Here is a 15,979-nt window from a genome sequence, read left to right on the forward strand (position 1 = left end):
AAAGACATTGAATATGACATGTTAAGTTGAAATCGATATTGATGGTATCTTTAGCCTTATAAAAGTAATCAAAACAATATTATAGTATAAAGCAAAGTTGACTAGGTATATGTTTTAACTGTAACTAATATTACATAATAAAACTCATCGCATTATGCTTTTAGGTGATATTGGTGCGCAACTTTCTGTTATCAGAATATTAAATTATCTCAAAATCTGCTGAAGGTATAGAGCTGACTTTTACCAACAGATAGGCACATATCTTTTCTTTGTGATGTAACAGTATTTGCTTTGTTAATTCATTTCCTTACAAACATTTTCCATGCGAATATTTTCAAACATTTTAATACACTCTCTCCAGTAATACGTATTTACGGTATATTAGATTTGCGAAAACATTGTTTTAGTACCTGTAAGGCTACTAAACAAACATATCTGAAAATTTCACTTTTCCGTAAAAAAAGTTGAGAAAATATTCCTTTGGAATAAAAAAAGCAAACTTGTGAAAAATGAACATTAAAATTAAAACTTACATTCTTATAATGCACTTATATTTCTCAGACAAATCTAAAAATTAACATGGATACAGTTTTAATAAGTTCTCTTCCCTTTATCCATTGAATCAGTGCTGGCCATAACTGTATATAGCTCGACCAAACGGCATATACTATATACATGGTAAGGTTTATCTTGTCTCAGTAGCAATAAAACCAAGTCCCTTCAAATGAGGGTAGAGATTATAGGAGGGTTGTAAATTTTCAGGATTCCTTTCAAAACCTTGTTATTGTACAGGCTACCGGAACTCAGTTTCTTGAAAGACAAGCTCAGTGACGGAACTACACAGTACGAAGAGAGATATTTTGTAATTTTATTTTGCGCTACAAAATGTATCAACTAGTCCCTTTCGCCACTGGATGGATGGACGGCATCGCTCCACTCCCTCCATCACCATAACAATACAGACGAAGTAAGACATGTCTCCTTACTCTCCCTTTTCACAGTGAGACAAGATACATCACACAAACTTTAGTCTGTTTCTATTTCCCGCCTATGCGCTGATTCAGAGGAGGATCTCCTCCCTATCCGTTCATTTCAAAGAGTTTGTAATACAAGTTTGTAATACAAACTCTTTGGTTCATTTACTTGCTTTAAAAGTCTGCTTCTTTCTCTGGCCGCTAGCGCGCTGTTGTATATGTGTGTTAACTGCAGTAAAGGAGGAATGGATTGACTTTCCTCTACACATTTAAAGAAACAAATATCAAAGGTCCTTCAATAACTGTCTATTCAAAATACAAAATATTACATTAGGTGACATGAACGTATCTTTGACTAGCGCTTTCGCTATTAGAATAGCATCATCAGGTCAGACTTGCGTGATATTAAGCTTTTCATGTAAAGACGTAGATGGACAAGTAACATCGAAATATATTAAGGTACATGACGTGAGAATATAAAAAAAATTACAATGATAAGAAAACAAGTAAAATTTGACTTATAACAGTCGAATATATATATATATGGCTCGCCGTATGCCGTCATGTGGCTACTCGATGAGCCTAGAGAATTCAATATTCCTACACTTCCGCAAAGGTGTATTACTTATGTGCCAGAGAAGTTGCCTAGAAAGTACGGCGTTCATTCAGAACAGTACTTACCGATACGTATGGTAACGCCGGTAGTGGTAGGAATGTGAACTGTTTCGAAACATGTACTGCGGTGAGTTTTTTCTTACTGTCGGGATATGGGGAGAGGGCTGAGACGATTACGTACATTAAGTTCGACGATCAACATGGACACGGAGCATTTGATTTGTTTTGTGGAATGTTGCCGTACGCAAGCGATGATAACAAATAGCCTGCGTACGACTTGCCCGCGCAAAACACAGTTCGAAAGAGGTTATGGTAGCACACAGACCGTACAGACCGCCATCTGTTGCTACGACGTTCAAGTTATACCGTACACGTTCTCAAGTTCAGATTGAACGCCTTGATTAATAGGCAACTTCTCTGACACAAAAGCTGAAACTCGCTTCAAATCGCTGATTCATCAACAGTGACGTCATGACACACTTTGAAATGAACACCCAGTATATATATATATATATATATAACGGTTAAACCTTCATGAGGTCTCAAAATTAATATATAAAATAATTTGGAGTTAAAGCCTGCAGAAACATGTATGCAGCTTATAAATCAAAATTTGTCTGTTTTCTTATATTGTGTCATTGCACCAGTCACACCACGCTACCGACCAGGCAACATTACTTCTTTTTACTAATCCAACACCAAATATCTCGTAAGTGGTTTTTCGTTACTTCAATTCTCTTCCTGTTTCCGTACAGGTCCCTTCACTAAAACTTATTATTGATTTTTGCAGATTTTACAATGTGCTGCCACGTCGTGATGACTGATGCAAAACAATATTTTAATTTGTTATTCTATTAACTGTCTGTGTCTCAATTTTAAGCTGCATATGTTTTGCAGACTTCTATTCTAATAGCGAAAGCGCTAGTCAAAGATACGTTCATGTAACCTAATGTAATATTTTGTATTTTGAACAGACAGTTATTGAAGGACCTTTGATATTTGTTTCTTTAAATTTGTTAACTTGTCGGACCAACATGCCTTTCAAATTCCTCTACACAAACAATCTCGCATCTTTCTCACAGTTTTATAGCAGCACATGAGCGCGCGTCGTTTAAAACTCGATCAACCGAGGTTTTCTTATAGCTGTGAACTTAAAAATTATCGAATCTTCCTCGAATTTCAAGGCACATATTTTATTTGGTATTTACTTTCAAAAGAAAAAAAAAATTGAGGAGGACGTTCCTCCCTTCCCTCCCCCGAGGAACCGCCACTGCCTTGAATCCATCCCTGAAATGGATCTCAAATCTTACGAAAAATTCTGTGTGTGTAAATAGAAAGACATGCTGCATTGCATACAGACATAACACGTCGGAAAACAGGAACGTCCCTCTTTGTGTGCCAGTTCAATTTCCATTACGCATCTGAAAGATTAGTTGTGTTCAGCTTCGCAATGCTTTCAACAGTTCACATGGCATGCTGGGAAAAGTGGTCGCGGGTCAGTATTATCAGAGGTCGGCGCGGAGCAGTCATTTCCGACGTTTATACAGCTCTGTACGTGACACCATAATGCGACATAGTTGTGCTCTCTTGAGAAGGGAGGGGCCGTCAGCAAACAATACCCAGCATCCGGCAGGGCAGCGTGTCCAGGCCTAAGCAGCCGACTCACCCACGCCCCCGCCCGGCGAGGAGTGCCCGCGGCACTGCCAATTTCGGGTACTCTGCTCCAAGTATTCAGAACCGACGACGGATGTTAAGTCAGACTCTCTTCCGGGTTTCGTTTTCCTTCCAGAATCAAGGAACTTTCTCCTTTTGGCAGCTGCTTCACACATTTTGCCGGTACACTGGCTTGACAACCGACATTGAATGTTGTTTTGTAAAAATGTTACATCCTATTTAGTCCACACCTCTGGAGTAACGGTTAGAGCGTCTGGCCGTGAAACCAGGTGGCCCGGGTTCGATTCCCGGTCGGGGCAAGTTACCTGGTTGAGGTTTTTTCCGGAGTTTTCCCTCAACCCAATATGAGCAAATGCTGGGTAACTTTCGGTGTTGGACCCCGGACTCATTTCACCGGCATTATTACCGTCATCTCATTCAGACGCTAAATAACCTAAGATGTTGATAAAGCGTCATAAAATAACCTAAATAAAAAAATACATCGGCTCCTATTTACAATCGTTTCAGTTTTACAGGTGGAATAAAGGGTAAGGGGACTTGGTAGTCCCAGTGTATGACTGTTGTGTATGAGTGAAGAAATTTTGCTATTACTCTTCAACTTTTGAATCTATGAATTTACAATTTTTACAGCATACACACAATATTTGTAAGAATATTTGGCTTTTAGATTACACTGGACAACAAATTTAAGCTTTGTTTCTGTCCTTTAGATGAAACTATGTAGGCTAATTTTAACTAAATTAGAGGTGCTGAGTTCATTTCTGAAAAACAAAATTTTCTAACACCATTTTTATGGTACACGCACTTCACTTTACACTAGTACATAAAGCAACCATTTTTTTAATATTTTTATTGGGTTATTTTACGACGCTTTATCAACATCTAGGTTATTTAGCGTCTGAATGATATGAAGGTGATAATGCCGGTGAAATGAGTCTGGAGTCCAGCACCGAAAGTTACCCAGCATTTGCTCGTATTGGGTTGAGGGAAAACCCCGGAAAAAACCTCAACCAGGTAACTTACCCCGACCGGGATTCGAACCCGGGCCACCTGGTTTCGCGGCCAGACGCGCTGACCGTTACTTCACAGGTGTGGACTAAAGCAACCATTGTTTGGCCAAAATTCACAAATAACAATGTTTTTTTTTTTTATTTTACGTTTCTAGACAGCTTCTGCAATATCTCTGATGAGTGACCAGCAATATTCAGCCAGCATACTTGCATTCCACCTTTCACTGAAGCGCTTTTCGAAGGTAGATATTTTTTATGAAACCTCTCCCCGTGTTCATCGCTTACAGCACCAAGGTTTTTCTTGGAAAGAAGTCCAGGTGCCTGTCAGGAAAGTGCACTTTCAGTGACATGTTGCATCCCGTAAGGTGAAAGTAGTGCAACATTTCTCTAACATTGAATAACTTTTTATTTTGGAGAAACTAGTACGTGCTGGACAAAAACTAACTGCAGATTCGTTTTTGCGACCACAAAATACCATCGAATACACATATTTTTATAAAAGGACAAATTTCATGTTGTACAGTGTTTTCTTTCTCTCATATACTTGATTTTATAAAACAAATTTAAACTTGAAAAAATAGTAATTAAATTTAAGTAAAAAACATAAGTATTTTAGGAACATTTTTCCCAGAAACCCTTCGCACTACAGGTTCCTAAAAATTCAAACTCATTTCAATGCAGTTGAATATATTTCCGCCATTTTCATCACATTGTGAATATTCTTTCAGTACAAAAAATTATCCTTCATCCAGAAAAAAAATATTTTAAAATTTTCATATTTGTTTCATACTTTTCTGGCTGTAAAATCCATAATAAGTTTGATAACTATGTGAAAGTGGCCATATTTCTTCACTACCGTATGAAATAGAAGTATGAAAAATGTCAGCGTACTAGCCTCGGTAGTTTCTGAGAAAAATGTTCGTAAAATAACCACTGATCTGAATGAAGGGGGGGGGGGAGAGCAACGGTGAATAGTTTAATGGTTTTGTTTGGACTTTTTCCATTGCTAATTTTCAAAAATTGTAGCACAACGTTTCGAAGAGTGGATCTCTCTTCGTCGTCAGGTGAAAACCTACTGTGGGGATCGCTACAAACAGCTAGCCTGTCTGACAAATCGACGACCGTCAGGTCGGTGCGAAATGATAATTTATTTCCTATTGTTTCATTATTTCATCACTATTTCCACTCTTGATTATTAGTGCCTATTATGCCTTGTCTTTGGCGTTATTATTCTATATATTAGTTTAGTTACAATCACAGAATTCTTCTTTTTATTCTTCTTTTCATTCTCTATATTTCACGTTACAACAGCTTATGACATCATGTGTTCCGTCTTTATATATCGCTCCAACCGACGGTCGTCGATCAGTCAGACAGGCTAGCTTTTCACCTGACGACAAAGAAAGATCCACTCTTCGAAACGTTGTGCTACAATTTTTAAAAATTAGCAATGTAAAAGTCCAAAAAACTCAACCACTAAAATAACCATATTTTTAACTTAAATTTAATTAATGTTTATATGGTTTATTTTTCTATATAAAATTAAGTATAAAAGGTAGAAAGATAACCTTAATATACCTGCAAATCTTATGTGTATGGTGTAAAAATTGCAAATTGATAAATTCAAATATTGAAGAGAAATGGTAGCATTTCTTCACTTATTTCACTTATACACAACAGCCATACATTCAGAGTACCCAGTCCCCTTAAAGTACGGTCACACGTCGTTACTTTTGCTGTGCAGCTTTTCTACTGCAGCTGCAAAAGATGCGTGTCGTGTTCACACGTAATCCAAAAGTAGAGCGCTGCACGCTACTTTTCGTGCTGCGTAACCCAAGCGCTGCAAAAGTTGCGACAGAGTCTGTTCACACACAAGGCGCTATTTTTGCAGCCGCAGTTTAGCTGTAGCTTTGCATCTCCGTGTTGATTTCTCAACATATTTTGTGGTTATGTTCGCATTAGAGTTTCACATTAGGAAACTCATTCGATAGCTTACTTATCAACTCGTTTAATTATAAAATTGAGAACAAAATATTAAACTAAAAAAAAAATGCTAGGACAAAGGTAGGAAAGAAATACAGAACAGTAAGAAATTATGACCTCCGAAAACTGAGATAAAGGGGATGAATAGGTCCTAATGTTACGGAATACGAACTTTTTGAGAGTATTAGGAAGATTATTATTATTATTCTCTCAAGCAATGTTGGCAACTCTCCTGTTTGAAACTACGCTACAAAAAAAATGAATTATTTCATCAGCAAATATACTTTGACTGCTCTGTACATTTAGTACGTGTTACAAATAATTTATTTTTGCACGATAGTGTGTTTTTTCGCAAATGGCCGCCACTATTGGAAGTTGATTTTACTGAATTCAGAGTTACCAACCTGGATAAATATGTTGAAATATTACAAATAACTGCTTTAAGGTTGTAATTAAAACTATTCCTTCCATCTACTGACACCTATGACAAACATCTTGCTGAGAATCTGTCAGCTGTTCATAGTCTAACGCACGTAGGTACTGCATACAGGGTGATTCACGAGGATTTACCGTCCTTTACGGAGCTTATTTCTGAAGACATTTTGAGCAAAAAAGTAATATAAACATAGTTCCTGTTCTCAATATTTTCAGAGTTATACTAATTTAAAGTTATGGAAATTCAATTAGACCGTCTCTGCTTATCTGTATTTGGTTGATTATTTCCTGTTATTAGTGTGTGTAGTTTTTTCTGTAATGTTTCATATTTTGATTTCATTGTTTTATTTTCTCAGAACTGTTTCGATATAATTATTAAGTTCCATGTGTTTTTTAAGTATTTTGCCAATTGTATATGTAAGTCGTATAGTTTCTTGCTGAGAGAGTCTTTCTTTTTATGTAAGAATTTAATTTCATTTCGTATGCGTAGTTTCTGGTATTGGGTGTTAGTTTTGCGTATTTTGGTGTGACCTTATTTATTATACATTATTTATAATACAGATAAGCAGAGACGGTCTAATTGAATTTCTATTACTTATTGGTCAGCTTATCGGAACAGTCAATACAAGATGAAACTAATTTAAAGGTGTTTGTAAAATACGTTTTCTTTTCTTTTTTTTTTTTAAGGTAAGAAGAGAATGAACCATTCAGAAGTATCATTTCTCTAATTGGCAAGTATTATGAAGCTAAAAATGTGCTGTGGACTCCTTAGTTGCTTCGTACAGACATCTTTTTCTACTTTTAACTAGAAAATTACATTATTTTTACGCACTTATAACAATTATTACAAATCACACCACTTTCACCGACTTAATTATTTGCAGTTCAATTTTGCATCCTAATTTACAGTCTTGGAGATTTACAACACATTTAAAAAAAGTCGCCGTCCGCTTGAGTACACTTGGCCGCACGCTTGTGAACGGCACTCGTCGCGCTACGTAACTGCATACGGCTATCTTTGATTTCCGTAGCGTTCGCGCTGGCTGCTGACTGCACGCTGACCAAGATCACGCGTTCACAGCAATGCGTTCCAATAACGAAACGTAACTCTGTAAATATTGAGAATAGGACCCATGCTTATATGACATTTTTTGCTTAGAATGTCTTTGGAAATAAGCTCCGTAAAGGACGGTAAATCCTCGTGAATCACTCTGTATATAAAGATTTTTTAAAAATATTATTCTGAAAATATACTATCGTGTAAAAAATACTGTACAATACACGTTTGTGAAGTGCATTACAAAATCTCGGAAACTGAAAAACTCCCTCTGCTCGTTTTTCAAACTTTTCTTCGATTTTGTAAAAATCACTTCCCAACCTTGTAGCGTAATATAGCCTACTGTTGTATGACTTGGGAAGGAAATTTCTTGAACCCTGTGGCAGAACTGTGCTTTTTAAAAGTCCGTCTCACGCTACTCGTTGTTTTTATTGATTACTTTTGAAACTTACAAAAGATGTTTAGAATCTCGGCCACCAACCTCGATGCAAGCGTTGCAACGTAGTACGAGGTTCTGTCCCACCTTGTCGAAGATCCCTGGTGAGTTCAATCGTAGATGGCTATGATTCTAGTTCCTCTATTGTGCTTACTGCGGTTCCACACACAATTGATTTTAAGTATCCCCAGAGGAAATAGTCGACAGGGTTCAGGTCAGGTGATCTCGCAAGCCATAGGGGTAGGACCTTCTCTTCCAATCCAGCGACAGGAAAAGTAGCATCCTGAAGTGAGGTGAGGTCTAGTCTCTCAGAAAAATTAGAGTTATCTCTCTTGCAACTTTACACGAACCTCAAACAAGTGTGGCCGGTCAGACGGTACAAGATACAGCCCAAATATTAACGGCGAAACGTAAATCAGCTGCCTACCTCTCAGGCTCTTTCTTCACACGTCTGTGTTCATACTTCCTATCCTCGTCTGTGACTACTAGAGCTAGGAAGTTGGTACCAAAACCGTTAAGTTGTGTGAGCTTGGACTATATCTCTACCGAATGAAAAGTAATAGAGTATCTCTCAATGTCAGTGAACCGGAACGACGAACATGTGCTCCAATCGTCCACACCCTTAGAACAAGAAAATAATAAACGAATAATATAAAAAGCAATAATTTGTAATTATTAACTTCGTAACTCCCAAACTAAAATAATTTACCCATACATATAAAAAACATACAATTATGATTCTAGCTTCATTGTAACAAATAACAATGAAAATTTTCATTTTATCAGAAGAAATACTCCTTTTATGTTCAAAAAAATTATACTCAGAAAATCTTCGTTCTACGTCACAAGAAGTTACTGGAGCAAATCTGAAATATGATACACTATATCGTACTATCATCAGGTGAACAACTACTTTGTGAATCTAATACTGTATCTCGTATGTAGCACATAATATTAAAGCCATAATTGTTTTCAAGAAAATTTGTCATTTCTATTTTAATGACAGCTAGGAAGTTCGTATCGTTGAAGTTGGACTGTAACGCAAGCGAATGCATAGCAGCACGAGACGTCAACATTTAACGAAGAATAATCCGGGGAAAAATAAACGTGTTACACACTCCTATTTGCATAATTATTTAATAACAGTCGAGTTTACTTTTTTTGGAATCATGCATAATATTAACATTACGTAAATAATACAATAATAACAGAATAACTCACTTTGTTCAGAGCCTAAAATATTAATATAGATTAACAGTATTCTTCAAACTATTCAGGCTGTACACAGCTCCACAGAATGCCACTATGCGTTGTTTATGTGAACATACTGTGTATCGTCTGTAGCGGCGGCAGCAGTACTCCTCCGCTGTACCCAACTGAAATCTACTGCTGTGGTACGAACTTCATACCTATGGTGGCTACAGTGCTAGCGCGCTAGCCTTCCATCCATGCGGCCCGAGTTCGATTCTCGGCCAGGTCGAGATGAATTTTTGTGGAGGAAAAATTAGACGTTGCAGAGAGTTTTCTCTAGGTACTCCCGTTTCCCTCTATCATTCCATCAACACTGTCCACCTCCCCCATTTCACCTATCATCCGCAACATTAAAAATAGGCTGGGGTGGAGTCTCGGGAATAGTATGGGCTTCTATGCTGATATAGGAAGGGCTTGGGGCTCCGGGTTCCTGGAGCTCATCAGGCTACTCGTATGCGGATGGGACTGGCTCTATCAGGAGTTGAGGCAGGGTTGACCACCTGTCAGCGTCGGGTTCACGAATGGCACCCAGGCCACCCGTCGGATTTGGACAATCATTGAATATAAGGACATACAAGGACCAAAACGTGCCTAAGTGAACGGATCCGTCCGGTGTCCAGCCCAAGTAAAAGCCACGTCAAGTCGGCATCCCAGACCCTAAGTTCCCTACGTCATAATGTTCATTAGGCCACACTTTCTTCCTTGCATAATTTTTGCATGGTTAATTAGATTCACATGTATTTATAAGAATATGGGAAATGCCTGTTACTTTTTCATTATTTTACGACGATGCATCAACACCTCAGGTTATTTAGCGTCTGAATGAAATGAAGATGATGAGTCCGGGGTCCAGCACCGAAAGTTACTCAGCATTTGCTCGTATTGGGTTGAGGGAAAACCCCGGAAAAAACCTCAACTAGGTAACTTACCTCGACCGGGATTCGAACCCGGGCCACCTGATTTCGCGGTCAGACGTGCTAACCATTACTCCACAAGTGTGGACGCCTGTTATTATTCGGTTGAGAATCTTTTGTCATCCAGTCTGCTCTAAAAAAAGCTGAAAGTTAGAATTTATAAAACAGTTATAATACCGGTTGTTGTGTATGGTTGTGAAACTTGGACCCTCACTTTGAGAGAGGAACAGAGGTTAAGGGTATTTGAGAATAAAGTACTTAGGGAAATATTTGAGGCTAAGAGGGATGAAGTTACAGGAAAATGGAGAAAGTTACACAACGCAGAACTGCACGCATTGTATTCTTCACCTGACATAATTACAAACATTAAATCCAGACGTTTGAGATGAGCAGGGCATGTAGCACGTATGGGCGAATCCAGAAATGCATAATATAGTGTGTTAGTTTGGAGACCGGATGGAAAAAGCCCTTTGGGAAGGCCGAGACATAGACGGGGGGATAATATTAAAATGGATTTGAGGGAAGTAGGATATGATGGTAGGGACTGGATTTATCTTGCACAGGATAGAGACCGATGGAGAGCTTATGTGAGGGCGGAAATGAACCTGCGGGTTCTCTAAAAGCAGTAAGTAAGTATTTATTATAAAATGCAGTTAGATGGAGATTACTAATATATTTTTTTCTGACTTAAATAAATGCTGTATGAATAGAAGGGGCAAGTTTTTGCAGTGATGGGGAAATCCCCTTACTCCACTTAGAAATCGCATCCTGGTGCTAGTGGACAAATGTTCGTGATCATCCAACAATGTGTAGAAAAGTATGATAATATAATCTTCGTGCCTTCACAATTTCTATTGTAATTTGTTTTTATTTCTACTTTTGTGTTCAGAAAGTAATAAAAACATTTGTATTTTGCAGATTTGTGACCATGGGGCAGTGGCTGATAGTAATCACGATGATTCTTATCATTCAAAGTTGGCAACAGTGCAGTGGACACAGGTCTTCCTCACAGCGGCCACATATTATATTTATCATGGCAGACGATTTGGTAAGGATATTTTACTGTTACAATACTGTACTTGCTCTGACCTCATTATGAAAGTACATATCTATCGTAATGCCCTCCATCTCTTCCTCCTACGCCAGTGGTGCCCAGGCTTTCTAACACTTTTGCGCGAGACTTTTGTTTTTGACCCTCCCCCCTCCCCCAACTGTACCAGTACTAAACCCCATTCGAAAAATACTAATTCCTGTAAAATCGAAAACCAAGACAATTTTATCCGAAAGCAGTGGATACCACCTAAAGAACGACCAAAATACTAATACGTGATGTAACAATGATACAAAATATTATGCAAAATCTATTTCTAATACTTCAAACTATTATGACCATGGCACTGCGGTAATAATTAAATGAAACTCTAAAATAATGCTTGCACTGTTATCTAACGGATTTATAAAGAAACTTGATTTCTTGTCGACATCATCATTTTGATAAAAAATAAATTTAATTCATTCCAGTGTATTAAAAACTCATGGGACAGGCAATTAATTTTGCACAGTTTTAAAGGACAAAACAATTGTAACAACCACAAATGGATACTGAATCTCTTTTTTACACAGTTGCGTCAACTGGCTGGAATTACAGAAAAAATAAATGAAAAACTCATTGAAATATGTAGCTACCTAGTGATTGAATGTTTAGACTTTTGCACACAGCTCACAAGCAAACATTCTCATGGAGGCAGATAAAAAATTTATTTTTTTTTCCTTCCATCATGTTAATAATGTCAACAATTGCTGTGTTTGTTCCAATAAATTTGTTCTATGAAATTGTGTTTTCTTTCTGTTAACGGCCCTCGTAATAATTGCAGTCGAGTGGAGAAAAAATTTGTATAAGCATTTCTTTTGACATTATTGACATGGTGGAAGAAAAAAAATAACTTTCTTCTGTGTTTCCATCAGAATGTTTGCTTGTTAGACTAGATTTGGATGAAAAGAATGCAAGAATAATTCGAGCTTGCAAAAGAAGTTCTTAAATATTTATTAATGTTTGTAACCTTGTATTTATACAAAATAAGTTTTTCGACTATGATTATCATCAAAGTAAAAGAAAGAAATCTCCTTTTGTACGGACTAACAACCAATGAGGTACAGTATAGGAGAATGTATAGCCTATGTTTGGACTAACACTAGACGGACACATTTGGTTATGTGGTCAGCATGATGCAAGGCCACTACTGAGACAACATAGGACAGCATATGACAAAAGGCAAACGCCAAGTCCTGTGGACAGAAGATCATTCTCTTCCATTTCTCATCCATGCCTGGAATTGAACCAAGGACCGCTTAGATGGGAAGTAAAGATGGCGTAGTATTTATGTAAAACATATATGTACTATATAATATAGGCCTATACTATGATTGTAATCTGACTTTTGTTTTCAGCAAAAGACAAAGTAGAATGTAGTTGCTGCTATGGTATTGAACACCATATTTATAACATGATAACATGAAACATAGTGATTTGTTGTAATACATTTTCCAGGGTTGGAATGATGTAGGATTTCACGGTTCCAACCAGATCCCAACGCCGAATATAGATGCTTTAGCTTATAGTGGTATCATCTTGAACCAGTACTACGTCACTGCCATTTGTACGCCATCACGAAGTGCTCTTATGACTGGAAAACATCCTATACATACTGGTAAGTTGGATGCACAGATATCCCTATTTTCAAGCGTTCTTTCATTCAATTTATTACCAAAATGAATTCCTCGTTTAAAATAAATATTTAATGACAAGAATTTCCGGTTCCTATGGATTTTTTTATCGATTGTCATTTTTTATTTGAAGTTCAATTGTTGTGCTTGAGTTTACATATTGAAGTTTTTATTTTTTCAGATAGTAATGTAACCGCGGACGCCAGAAAATGGAGTGTCAAGTGGAGAAAGTGGAACATTTCCGACACATTCATCTTTTTGAGTTCAATAGAGGGGTGAAAGCAGCAAGAAATTATTCAAGAATTTCCTTTATATTTTTAATTGTACTTGAGAAATAAGTTCACTCTGGTATTCCAATATGCGGGAAAAACAAATAACACTGAAATTATCGCTCATCTGCTGTCCATGTTTTCCCAGCAAGCAAGATTTATTTATTTTATATGATATTAGGCTGGTGCATAAGTTCGTAGCGTTTTTTCATAAGTTTATTAAACACATCAGATACACATAAGAGAGAAGTTAACCATCAACAATACAGTCTCCTTCACTATTTACAACAGCCTGCGAACGTTGAAGTTCAACGCCTGTAGAAATCGCGTGGTTTTGAGTTAAAGAATTCGTCAAGCCATGTTCGGAGCGCATTTTCATCCGGAAAGGAACTTCCCTTAAAGGTTGTTCGATAGAGAGCAGAAAAGGTGAAAATCTGAGGGCGCAAGATCATGTGGGTGCGGAATGACTTTCCAACCTAACTCCTGTATAATGTTTTGTGTCAGGTTAGCAGAGTGCGGACAGGCATTATCGTGGAGTAGCATCACTTCACCCAGTCTTGTTGGTCGTTTTCTTGGATTGCGTGTGCAAGACGTCTCAGTTGGCGGCAATAAATGTCGCATGATGGTGGACTTGTCACAGTTCATCACATTTGCCAGTTCTCGGGTACACTGACGTGGATCATTGTGGATTAATATGTTTAAACGGCCTTCATCAAACCCCAAAGGTCTTCCTGAATGTGGAGTGTCACTAATGTCAAAAGATCCTCCTTAAAACGAGAAAACCATTTTCTTGCTGTGCTCTCTCCGATAGCATTTTCCCCATACATGGCACAAATGTTTCTGACTGCCTCCACTGCTTTCACCCCCGTATTGAACTCAAAAAGAAGAATATGTCGGAAATGTTCCACTTTCTCCACTTGACGCTCCATTTTCTAGCGTCCACGGTTACCACTCACTATCTGAAAAAATGAAAACTTCAATATGTAAACTCAAGCACAACAAATGAATTTTTTTTTATTTGTAAAACTATTTTTTTTTTTATTCTCTGTTTATAGCATGCTACATAGTCATACAAAAGATATCGCACGAAACACGTTTATGCTCAGTTATTGCACCACTTCACTTGTTTCCCGAACATTGACTGATGCAATAAAGTATAACATTATTAACTTGTTTTATAATTTAAGTACTAACTCAGGAATCTGTAATCACTGTAACTTCATTTCTGCAGTTGTGTTTTTATTTAAAGACAGTCATTTTGATTTGTCCTCACGAAGAATAAATCAGTAATGTTTAGAAAAAAAAAAACAAATGAACTTCAAATAAAAAATGACAATCGATAAATAAATCCATAGCAACCGGAATACCAACACGCAAAATAAAAACGCTACGAACTTATGCACCAACCCAGTAGTTTGACATATTGCATATTCAGTGTTGAGGTTAGTGTTGCAATTATGGTTCTCACAACAGAGGAGAAGATTTTTATTATCGAGCATTATTTCCGGCCATAGAACACTAAAATTACAAAAATACTCTGAAAATCAATATGTCATTATAAGATGCAAGATGATATAAGACTGATCCCATAAGACGGAACTTTTCGACGACAGATAACATTATTATGTTATTTGGTGCTGCATTGGTGACTGGTACAGCTCTTTAACATGGCGAAAGCTCGGCCCATTCTGACGCCCCACTCCATATGACCGGAAATAATGCTCGACGATAAACACCTCCTCGGTTGTGAGAACCATAATTGCAGAAATCAATGCAACACCGGCAGTAAGGCATGGGACAAAAAAAATTAGATCTTCATATGGAACCAGTAAAAAAAATTGGCGATGAATTTAAAATCGATTCCAATGATTTTTCAAGTGAAATTTGAAATGTTACAGGAATGCAGCACACTGTACTGTTTGGAGCGGAGCCACGAGGACTTCCTTTGACAGAAAAACTACTGCCAGAGTATCTAAAGGAGTTGGGTTATACTACACACATTGTTGGAAAGTGGCACCTGGGTTCGTACCGCAGAGAATATACACCTACTTATCGAGGTTTCGACTCTCATCTCGGCTATTGGACAGGACATCACGACTACAACGACCACACAGCTGTAGAGTCTGTGAGTTTTAATAGTATGTGACCACAGTAACGTGTTATCCTTCCTAACAAATTGAAGCATATAACCTTACAACAGAATAATATCAGGAATGAAACAAACGAATTCACAATATGTCATGCTCCATCATTAAAAAACAATGTTCCCCTTGAGTCACATTTGAACCAGCGATACCCGAGGTCAGAAGTGAGCACCAGATTACAGAGGACGACTTAGTATGATATATATGTATGTATGTATATATATATATATATATATTTTGTTGAAAATTGTATTCAAATAAGATTTTCTGTGCCGTAACATTATCTTCTATTAACGCATTATTACCATTTAGCATCATTTTCGAGTTCTTCGGGTCGATGTGTGAAGAATATGTTGGTCCAGATCTTATAATCCATTCTTCCTCGTCTTCTGTCCATGTCTTCCTTTATTTGATCTCTTCGTATTGGTCTTGTCTTCTTCTTAGCCTCTCCCCATTTATTTTTAATTCCATGGCTAAGCTTGTGGTTCTACTA

At 37.4% G+C, this 15,979-nt stretch overlaps 1 protein-coding gene across 2 annotated transcripts in view; it reads left to right on the plus strand.

Annotated features, from left to right (window-relative positions):
• The window catches only part of LOC138706585 (arylsulfatase B), a 115,087-nt gene that overhangs the window by 73,935 nt on the left and 25,173 nt on the right, over positions 1-15,979 (plus strand). For both annotated transcript variants that reach the window (XM_069836076.1, XM_069836077.1), the window contains exons 2-4: positions 11,268-11,397; positions 12,898-13,057; positions 15,241-15,467. In XM_069836076.1, coding sequence (XP_069692177.1) covers positions 11,278-11,397; positions 12,898-13,057; positions 15,241-15,467 — 507 coding nt within the window. In that variant the 5' untranslated portion in view covers positions 11,268-11,277. The remainder of the gene's footprint in view (positions 1-11,267; positions 11,398-12,897; positions 13,058-15,240; positions 15,468-15,979) is intronic.

This window comes from Periplaneta americana, chromosome 9, assembly GCF_040183065.1.
Source record: "Periplaneta americana isolate PAMFEO1 chromosome 9, P.americana_PAMFEO1_priV1, whole genome shotgun sequence".
Lineage (NCBI taxonomy): Eukaryota > Metazoa > Arthropoda > Insecta > Blattodea > Blattidae > Periplaneta > Periplaneta americana.